This window comes from Lytechinus pictus, chromosome 4, assembly GCF_037042905.1.
Source record: "Lytechinus pictus isolate F3 Inbred chromosome 4, Lp3.0, whole genome shotgun sequence".
NCBI classification, from domain to species: Eukaryota; Metazoa; Echinodermata; class Echinoidea; order Temnopleuroida; family Toxopneustidae; genus Lytechinus; species Lytechinus pictus.
Genome location: NC_087248.1, coordinates 2615645 through 2626799, shown reverse-complemented (window position 1 = coordinate 2626799; position 11155 = coordinate 2615645). Strand labels below are relative to the sequence as shown.

General features: G+C 35.4%; 1 protein-coding gene across 2 annotated transcripts; it reads right to left on the bottom strand.

Annotated features, from left to right (window-relative positions):
• Nucleotides 1-3339: 3339 nt before the first annotated feature.
• Nucleotides 3340-10800, bottom strand: LOC129258566 (histamine N-methyltransferase-like). 2 transcript variants are annotated; one of them, XM_064098868.1, is made up of 3 exons: nt 10498-10778; nt 6416-6742; nt 3340-5974 (listed from the first exon to the last, which is right to left on the bottom strand). In XM_064098868.1, exons 1-3 carry the CDS (start codon nt 10709-10711, stop codon nt 5628-5630), a joined length of 888 nt encoding a protein of 295 aa, XP_063954938.1. In that variant the 5' UTR covers nt 10712-10778; the 3' UTR covers nt 3340-5627. The 2 variants fall into 2 exon arrangements, with proteins under 2 accessions (XP_063954938.1, XP_063954937.1); XM_064098867.1 differs by having other exon boundaries at nt 3346-5977; nt 10498-10800.
• Nucleotides 10801-11155: the final 355 nt, after the last annotated feature.

The window sequence follows — 11155 nt, the reverse complement described above, 5'->3', positions numbered from 1 at the left end:
TTCACGTTTATATCTACATGCTTTCTTTTGGCAGTTCCAGATTGTGTATCCATTACGCCATCAAGTGCATTGTGTTTGCTATTGAATGTAAATATGCTCGATTAATCAGCAACAATTGTTTGAATATTTTAAAATGTTAATAGTGATATTTTTTTTACCATCTTAGACCTCATTCTCATTATACTTTCTAAAACTAGTTTACTGGAAACCAGTTCAGAAACCAGTTTGGAAGATCGCTTTGCTATTGTTCCCATTCGATCACCTGAAAGTGGTTTTCAAGACCACTTCACGTAATCGATCTTGTTGCTATGCGAACACTCTCAGTGGGGTGACACGTACACGCAAAATTTGAAACCACTGCGTACGCATTCTACACACAGTGTGTGGAGTAGCACATTGTCGCTTCTCGAAGATAGGTTTTGTCCTCACTTTTGTTATTGTTATACCGAGGTTGTTTTACCTGACTGCTAAGAAAGCACGAATGCCTGTGAGCAAGCAACCAGGGGACCAACGGCTTAAGGTCCTCTCCGAGGGACCTGGTAATGAGGATAAATGCCTTACCAAAGGGCACTAGCGCACCACTTGGGAATCGAACCCGGGTCACCGGAATCCGAAACACCCGCTCTACCGACTGAGCTATCGCGCCTCTTAAATTGTTAAAAAGAGATTTTTAACATTAGATCGCGAGATGATTCTGAACTGGTTTGGAAATTGCTTCAACCGTTCTCATTACATGTTAAACTAGTTTCCAGTAAACTAGTTTTAGGACGGTAATGAGAATAGTGTCGTAATATCATGCTGGAAAATACCCCTTTTGCAGATGTTCATTAGTTACACTCTAACCTCCATGAAATATGCAATAATAAAACTTGAAACATCTTCGGATTCTTGTGCGTCATAGCACAATTTCAAGGTATACAACAATGTTTACATTATTGATTGTATTGTACTACGATACCATTGTTGCACTAAATTCCAGATGGAAACGCCTCATGTGGGATTTTAGAATCCAGAAATATATTTCCCCTCGAGTTTTAAAACGTTATTCATAAACATGCTAGATGCATCGCACACATCGTTTAAATTGGGCTAAAACTACTAAAAAACAATTTGTGGTTGTACATCTTTACATTGATATAAAGTTATTTTTCTTGCCAATAAAACCATACCTGGTTGTAGTCCAAGGGCAGTTATTTTTTTCTTATTCATCATTTAATATCATGTAATATGTCATTTTCCTAGTAAAGATTTTGTGTTTGTGATGATAATCATTAAGTGCATTCAAAAAAAAATTTCCACCAAAATCACGGTGAATGAATCCATCTATTCTAATCGTAATCGTTATCTGATTAAATTGCAACCCTTTTCATTGACTATTTATGTTGTATGAAATGATTGTTATGTTTTTTTTATATCAATGTGTAATAATCTTATTGAAAAGATGTTATGAATAAAGTTGTCTTTAGATTTGTACATTTCTAATCAAATGTGATGTAGTTCCTTTAAGCCCTTTTTTATCTGTCTATAGTGTTATTGTTATATGTGTGTTTGATTCTTGCTATGTTAATGATGATGGTAACTCATGGTAATGATGAAGATGGTGAAGATGATGGTGATGATGATGATGGTGATGATGACAAATGGCGATGGTTAAGATAATGATGATGGTGGTGATGACGAAGATGGTGAAGAAGATGATGAAGAGGACAAATAATGTTGACGATGACTATAATAATTCGCGACGAAATTGGCGACGAAATTCACGACGTCGTGAATTTCGTCGCCATTTCGTCGTGAATATTCGAATTGACGACGAAATTCACGACGAAATTGGCGACGTCGTGAATTTCGTCGCCAATTTCGTCGTGAATATTCGCGATTTGGTCTATATGCGATGTCCCTTCAGGGCCACCATAGTATACCGCCCAGGCAAGCAAAACAAATTCACGACGAAATTCACGACGTCGTGAATTTCGTCGTGAATAATTCGCCACGAAATTGGCGACGAAATTCACGATGTCGCGAATTTCGTCGTGAATATTCGCGATTGGGTCTATTTGCGATGTCCCTTCAGGGCCACCATAGTTAACCATTTGATATTTTGGAGACGAGAAGAATTTCATCAAGGGCAGGGACTACGTTCATGTACATCCTGGGTTAGCCTCTTGTCGAGGCCCTGGCTGCTGCTTCCCGAGCGAAGCGAGGGATATAGCGAAGCAGAGCATGAAAACAACTCTGTACTCGATCTGATGCGCTATAAAGGCAATTGAATCAACAACCATAATTATACTCAATGTAGAATTTAACAAAGTTACACTTGCTACATTCCAAATACATTTTCCAGGTTTTCTCGAAAACTCTGATTGTTGATCCATTTTGCTCTATGAACAACATGATTCATTTTATCTTTGGGTACCGCTTTATTAAAATCAATGTAACTTTATTAGTGGGCATCATTAGATTTCTTAATAGGTACTTAACTATTACCAAATGCCTATACCTTCACCAACTCCTACTCCGAGTAGACTGAAAACTTCCTCACGACCAAAGACACCAGTCAGAAGATCCACCACCTTCTCATCGAAGAACTGGTTCTCCTTCTTAAGAAGAACATCTGTCTGGGAAACCTTGAAGAAAGCCTTGTAGAAGACTTCTTCATACCGCTCTGGATCTTCCGTCAAAGGCTTCAGGGTGGGAATGGCGGCAGACATTATAAATATAAATATTTAACTTTACAATGGAAAGACAATTGGTTTCACATGTCAGATTAAATTCTAAAGTCAAAGGCTACTAATAGGTAGTACTTCCCATTTGCTTAACGTCAGTTATGTACAAACGGATGTATGGTAATGCAATCTGATTATTCATACTTTGGCATGCTTTGTCCACAAAGTATATTTCTTTGTAACCCATGGAGCAATAGATTCAGATTCCAAGTAAAACGAAAAATTATGAATTTGGCTGACTACTTAAATACAATTACAAAGAGGAACAACAATCAAAATACGGATATCTTTATGAATCAAGCCATTTTCTATTCATTTTAGATCATGCAAGATGTGAATCAAGCAAACACAGTCATCCACCGACAAAGATTGTGTGTGGGGTGTGGGGATATGTGTGTGTAATTGGTTGTCCAGACACGGGTCCCACCTCGAACGCCACCATCTGAAAAACGGGACTCGAACCTCTGCTTCAATGGAAAATTAGGGCAGCGTGCATGGGGAACTCTTTACCACCCCCCCCCCCCCCCCCCCCCCGTTACGGCACATGTTGGTAACTTCTAGGATCATTGGACCAACAACAACACAAAACCGTTAAAAAGGAAAGAAATATAATATTTTTGCTAACATTTTGTTCGTTTATTAGTTCAATTAATGACATACGTTCCAATACATATACTATTAACAATTAACAGATTATTCACCACAAAGAAAAGTAATTACCATGACAGAATAATAATTTGGTATGTTATTGATTTCTTTATCAATAATTTTTGTACACTGATAGTAATAATCAGTATATCGGTGCCTATAACATGAAATATTGATTATCTTGGTACTAAAAAAAAATGGGGGAAAATGAAAAGAAGCAAGTAACATGAGCAAGCTGATTATTTATTATAATAAGTATGGATAAATGCATATAATAATCAAATATGATAGATAAATACAGTATACAGTCGCGGTACAGTAATCAGTATAGGAATATTACGAAATTACTAGGTAGTTATACGAAATCATAAATGAATTATGTTATAAAACAACTAACATGACCCAAAGGGCACAGTCAATTCCTGTGTATGGGTACAGAATGGCCCGTATCCTGAATTAGGTCTAAAGTTGCAGTTTGAAGGGGGTTCTCTGGGCTGATGATAATTACATCTAAATAAATAGAGTAAATTTCACTTAGTAAAATGCCGAATATTCATGAAATTCTGATAATAAATTACAAAGTTATTGAATTTTGAAATAAGTTGCAGCAATGTATTTAATGCATTAAATCAGTTGTCAATCCATTTTTTTATTTCTTTAAAAATCAGATCACAGCGGATCGTGTATAGTAATATTAAACACTTTATAGACATGATAGCGGCGCTTATTTTATCCACCGGTAATATGGTTAAACGAGACATATACTGGCCACTGTGTACAATGTGTAAAGATAATACACTGAGGTAGATATTCTTTTGATCACATGGTTATATTCAGATATATACCAGTCTGCCGCCAAGTGACTTGGAATACCCTTCATTTTATTGTCATAATAAACTATAGAACCATGCAGGGGCTCTGTTACGGGAGGCAAAGTCGACCCTATTATGATTACTTATTCAGATGGTGAGAAAAAATGAGGATACAAAATTAGGGAAGAAAAAAGTTTGGTATATAAAATATTATTAGTCAACTGACAAAGGGTGCATGGCACCGACGCAACGATGGAGTATGGGAGCAGAACGTGAAATGTTTTAAAAGTACATACACAATAAAAACAAAATAGCACGTTGTTTAAGCCTGTCACTCTAACAACAAGTTGTTTAAACTTTTTTTGTAATTGTTTAAACTTTTTAAACAACTTGTTTAAAAAGTTTGAACAGCAGTTGTTAGAGTGGCGGGTTTAACATTTTTAAACAGCGTTTTCACAGTGTAATAATGTACTTATATATATTTTTTCATTATTTATTTTTATATTATAAGCAAATGAATGAGGCGAACTGATTTAAAAAACAATGGTTAAATTGAGTGACGTGATGTACACTTTCGGTGCAATATGTTGACATTTTGCAAGATGAAAATAGGTTTTGAAAATGTAAAAAGAGCTAATACTACAAAATCTAGAACGAACAAAATAATAACACACCACTTATTATAAGCTTTCATCACCAATACTAAATTAGTTGATAAGTAATAATAATAATTCGATTTATATAGTTCTTTTTCCAAAGGCTATAAAGCGCTATTAACATCATGAAACAAATTATACAGGTGTTTCTTAATGGTTTAAAAGGTCAAGAGAAGAGATATTTCGGAGAGTTGGGGGAATTGTTCCAAAGACGGGGGCAAGAGATTGGAAAAAGAATTGGATTATTGATCTATTTTCGAATAGATTAATACATTTTGATTAGTAATATTGATGTCAAAATGTCCACCTATAGGCTTTCAAGAAAATCAGTATGACTCAATCCATCTCCCTCATTCAATACGTAATAAATGATTATTTCTAAACAACTCCGTTATACTACTATACCGATTTATCACCAGAGGTAAAAGTTCTTGTTAACGTGTGAAAGAACAACCTAAAAACTAAATGAAATACAAACTTTGCCCTGAACCATAGCCGTACACAGATTTCTTTCGGGGGGGGGGGGGGGGGCAAGACGCGTAAAAAATTCGAATAAGCTATGAAAAAAAAAACGAGGGAGCAAAGTGACCAAGTTTGTCATTGGGACGCTTTTGCAATTTCTAAAGTAAATTGAGGAATTCCTGTACCATTTTGGTAAATTTTGTTTACAAAATTCAGTAAAAAATGTAACTTTTCAAAATTTTATATGGGGGCATGTCCCCCTGCCAACCACCCCCCGCTGCGTACATCCATGCTCTGAATGATTGCGATAGCCAGCCAGTAAACTATTTGGAGATGAGAAGCAATTCAATATGGGACGGTGACAGGATACGTCCATCTTTATCTTCTTTCGAAATAGAACGCCAAAATGTCAAGAAGTCACCCATCATCTCAGAGGGCGCTGTCTGCCGAAAATACAGTGCCTGTGTGAAGAAATCGATGAGTTTGTTCCCGAAATCAGACTGGTCGTCGAACACTTCGGTGATGTCCCATTGCATAGGAATGTCGACAGCTGTGACGTCATAACCCTTACTTTCAGCTACTTTCTGTAGATTCTTTGAAGACACTGCGGGATTGGATTGAGTTTTTTCCCTCAGCCACGTGAACTTGCTGTGCGTTTTCGACATAAGGTCTTCTGCACAAATTAGAAGGACCAAAATAAAAATTATATGAGTAAAGATTGATAATAAAAAAGTTATGACTACATATAATGGCGCACATGTCTACCTTTCAGTACTCATTGCGCCTCAATAATTAAAATAAAATGTATAATTCAAGATATATGGTAATCGCATAACAAATTACCTGTAATGATATATGGTAATCGTATCACAAATGACCTCAAGTTCAAGTTCATTTATTAAAACCAATAAACAATATAAAATCAATACAAAACATATATCATAAGATGGTTAGGACCAAAATGAAGCCGAAGCTTGTGAATATTGGCCCTTTACATAAAATAATAATGATATAATGGCAGTCGTATCACAAATGACATGTAATGATCTGCTTCATGGAGGACAGTGTTCAGGGTGTAAACAACTTTATTGGCAACTGATAAGTAACCTACCATTTTTAGCAACAACGATGATGAGACCGCTCTCTTTCATCATGGTCGCCAGTTGGGTGAAGGTCGTCTCAATGTCACCGGTGTAGTAGATAGAATGTATGGAGGTGATGAGATTGTACCGTGTCTTAACCAATGGACTCCCAGAAACAAACCCAGAAAGGGGGCCATTGAACCCATGACAGAAGACAGAACTATTTCCGTTCGAATTCAACGAAGCGACTTTATCTTTGAACGTTTGTAGCAAGACTTCATTAGGTTCCACTGCAACAGCGTATGTGGTCGAGAAGCAAGTCTGAAGCTGCTTCAGGAAATGGTACTCATGAGGGCCTGTAGATATAAAAAAAAGTATTTAAAAAAAGCACAACACATTTATGACATGTCACGACTAACCTTTGCAAGCACACACTGTAAAAACTGCGGTGTTAAAACTGACACCAGTTGGTGTTAATAGAGGACCACACACCGAGGCGTTTAAATTACACCCTACAGATTGAACATAACACCAAAGAGTGTAAATGTAACAACCAAAGGTGTTGTATTAACACCTATAGGTGTAAAACTAACACCACAAATTTAACACCGGTGTAAAATAACTGGTGTGGTCCTCTATGTACACCGGTTAACACCACAGTTTTTGCTGTGCATGACATTTTCCCCGGCGACAATTGCTCTGGTATAATTCCACACACAAATGGAATGGAATGACCGACTTTAACCTGTATAACCTTGGATTTACACTATACCCTATCCTAAACCTAACATAAAACCTTATTGCAACCCTAACCCTATATCTTGGACGAAATAAAGCAAATCTCGTGTCACAACCCGGCAGGCTATAGCAGGAAACTGTCACTATATTATACAAGCTGGAAAACAATGAGCCCTCAATAATCATTATCCAATCTCAATGTACCCTTAAACATGTTGATATGGATTATAAGTATACCCCTCTATTTTGGTATTGTTTTATTTAATTTTTGAATAGGTTTACACTAAGGAAACACCAAACGGCCATTGAGAGAGAAAGAAGAAAAGTTTACATATCTGTAGTATAGTATGATCATGATAACAAAATGTAATCACGAAACGTTCTTTCAAAATTCGATATTTTTCTAACACATCTGTATAATCTTCTTGTTTCCACATTGCCGCAAGTAATCGAAATAACATCAATATTCGTAATACATGTAACTTTTTTGTTTAAAAAAAAAAAGGTATTAACTACAATTTATTTAACCTAAAGAGAGTGTGATCTGAATAACAAATTCTTCGTTATACTTTTATATGTAGGCCTATACAAAATGAATATATGTGTTCTCTCTTTATCTTTCGTTACAATTAAAGCGCCTAGGGGCATTTAAGTCAAAATAGAAAATAAGTAATCTGTATTATTTACATTAGTATGAATCAGATACAAAATCTCTCATTTTCTGGACACAATACAGATTTTGTATTCACATTTTATTACAAGATTATTTTCTAGGTTGTTTATTCTCATTAGCATTTATAAGTTTTCTATTTATCAGAACTTTTACGGTTTTACATGAATCTGTCTGCGTCGATCACTCATTAATTATTATCAATAATATTATTATTAATTTTCTTTTTAATCCTTAAAGTGGATGTCGCGTGAATCAGTTTGTTTACAGTTGGGACTCCAAGTCTGGATGGGCATCGATAGGCCCCTATTACACTATGACAAATATTGGGTAAAATTTTAACCACCACGAGGGCAATTATGTTTCCAACCGATTTGGGGCAGTATTTTACCCAATGCGGGAAGCATATTGTCCAGTAAGGTTTAAAAATAAGCAGCAATTACTTTATAATGGGCAAAATTTTCATCACTGACACTGGATAAATAAAAATGCCCAATGTTGGTTGGACACATAATTACCCTCATGGAACATCTTTACCTAATATTTTTTAGAGTGTACATGTCATTTTTAATATACTGATCAGCTCATAAAATAATCCAGTGGGGTAATGAGCCAAGCATTTTGAGCAGGTCAAACATCATGAACATGGCGTATGTGGCAAAATTGCTAATTCATTTTCTCGATTTTCTTCTTGGTCGTGATTTTTTGGGGGATCTAAGGCCCCGAGTCCTCCCATGAGTACGCCAGTGGTATAAAGCATTTTATTGAGTAGAATTACTATTGAAAACGTTCTTGTCAAAAATAACGAATGGCTTATAGTTCGTTCAAAATTTGAAGAGATACATAGTCTTATGTATGATATGAAACTATGATGTATATAAGTAGGATGAAGTGGGGAGGGGGTCAAACACCCCCCCCCCGGGAAAAGGAAAAAAAGAGAGGAAGATAAATAAACGGAATTCTGGAAATCGTTTAGTGGGTGAGAACGGAATAGGATGCTACACTGTATAGTGAGGTAAAGATGAAGAAAGCATCCGAACTGTGTTTTTCCTTCAAAATTAATCAGCCGAAAGGGGAGCCCCAATCTATGCACCTGTCAAAGAAAGTTCTTTAATAGAGTTTTCCAATCATGCCAATACTTTATAGATCTTGAATGAAAAGGGTCAAGTAATTAGACACATGGTAAAAACCAACCTGTATAAAAAATCTTAAAACCTGCATGTTTTGCTATGGAATTTTGAAGGCTGATTCCACCCCCAATAAAGAGTTAATTTTAACAAAAAGAAAAGAGAAAACAAGCTTAACACTAATATTCGTCAAAATCGGATGTAAAATAATTATGAAAATTATGACATCATGAAGTTTCGCTTAATTTTACTAAACATTGCAGATTCTGGTCGTTCTGCAAATAAGAGAACATAATTATAAAGTCATCCAGTCACTATTTACATGATTTATTCTGTATTTTGCTGGAAGAAATATGAAATATTTCCTCATTATAATAAGAATCAAAGTTTAATTCCTTCCTGAGCATGTTTATTGTAACTTATTGTGATAAGATGAACAGTCTCCTTATTGTCAGATAAAAATGACAAATTGTATAATTAAACACTGAATTACAAAGAAAATAGTGAGTGAGTGACATCATCGACTCTCTCCTCAGTTTAGATTCAAAATGTGTTGTGCATACTGTATATTTTTGTAAAAAATAAGTGAGACTTATTTTGATGTAAGGCACACATCACTGTTAAAATGATTTAAACAACGCTGTTTAATATGTGAATCGCACAGTAGTTGTTTAAACATTTCAAACAAGTGTTTAAACATTTCAAACAAGTGTTTAAAATCTTAAACATTAAAGTTTAAATTCAAATATTTAATTATCAATAATTTAAGCATAGGTGTTTAAGATTTTAAACACTTGTTTAACTGTTTAAACAACTACTGTGCTATTCACATACTCAGCGTTGTTTAAATTATTTTTAACAGTGCATTAAAAATAAGTTTCGCCCATACACTGCCATAAGTTTCAGTTATTTTTACGTCAGATTTCGATGGAATTGTCAGCTCCCCCGCCCACCTTTTTTAAAAACTAACTTTCTGTTTTAAACATTTTAATAATGTTCAACTTCTTTAAGCAATAACCAATTTGAATGTAATATTGCTGTTTGAATTTCAGATAATTTACTGAACTTTAAACAATAAATGATGAGTTTTTATCATTTTTGCAACTCTGAATAAACTCATTTTGCATTGGTTGTAACCTTTATGCCACAGCTTCATCGGCGATACCTACTCCAGACCCATAAAAGATATTTCGTTATTTACAATGGCATACACTCTAAAAATCAAGGATTTAAAATAAATCGAGATCGGCTGTGAATAGTGAACAGCTGAATATTAGATTTAGCTTTAAACCTTGTAGATTGAGATTTGAAATGAATCCAGCAATCGGATGGTCACTATCCACAGCCGATCTAGATTTATTTTAAATCCTTGATTTTTAGAGTGTCCACAGATCGGTCTGGAATTAATTTTCCTTGGTGTGACTGTAACATAAACATGCTCAGAAGTTGTTGTTTTTTCTTAGAATTTTAACGGCTGGTGAAAAACCATCTGAAAATTAATGAATTCATTAGGTACTGACATTATTGCATTCTGGCAGACGGCTATGTTTTTTTTATCAAAACAATAAAGACATACCTTCACCGACTCCTACACCTAGAAGACTGAACTCTTCGTCACACCCAAAGGCATCAGTCAGCTTCTTCATCACTTTAGTGTCAAAATATTGATTCACTTTTTCAAGGAGAACATTATCTGACTGTGTGATCTGATAAAATGCATTGTAAAACACATCTTGGTAGCGCCCTTCATCTTCTGTTAGCGGTCTTATGTCACACATAGCAGCAGACATTTTCCCTCTATTTCTAGAAATACAAGAAGGAACTCTGGTATTTTGATTTCTGCAGTAGTGCGTTCAATATAGCTCCGATAGATTAATGCAAATCACAGGGCGTGGGCCAGAGGTGTATATAGAATACAAGCACTTTGGTTTTATTTGGAAGAATGCTTCAGTGATTCTGAGCGTATGGTAGTAGATCAATTTCTCTGATGTCTACTTCTCGCCCCCCCCCCCTTTCCTTTTTTTTTTGGGGGGGTGATTTCGCAGTCGTTCAGTCACATAATAATAATGCAATGCAACTATATATAAACATAAAACGTGGGGGTATTTGAAAATCGGATTGCAAGATGATTTAAAGTGACATCGTATTTACAAATTACACAACCCACATCGTTTCTATCCTCTCTTTTTGACTTTTTCTCTCCTTGCACCCCTTTTCTTCATCTTTTTTCTGCT

What these genes read in the sequence shown, in the direction of transcription:
- LOC129258566 (XM_064098867.1), bottom strand. Translation starts at nt 10,711, where the DNA reads ATGTCTGCTGCTATGTGTGACATAAGACCGCTAACAGAAGATGAAGGG. An exon ending in AGGTGTAGGAGTCGGTGAAG is followed by an intron (nt 6,743 to 10,497) that starts GTATGTCTTTAT and finishes TTATATCTACAG; the next exon opens with GCCCTCATGAGTACCATTTC. An exon ending in CATCGTTGTTGCTAAAAATG is followed by an intron (nt 5,978 to 6,415) that starts GTAGGTTACTTA and finishes TAATTTGTGCAG; the next exon opens with AAGACCTTATGTCGAAAACG.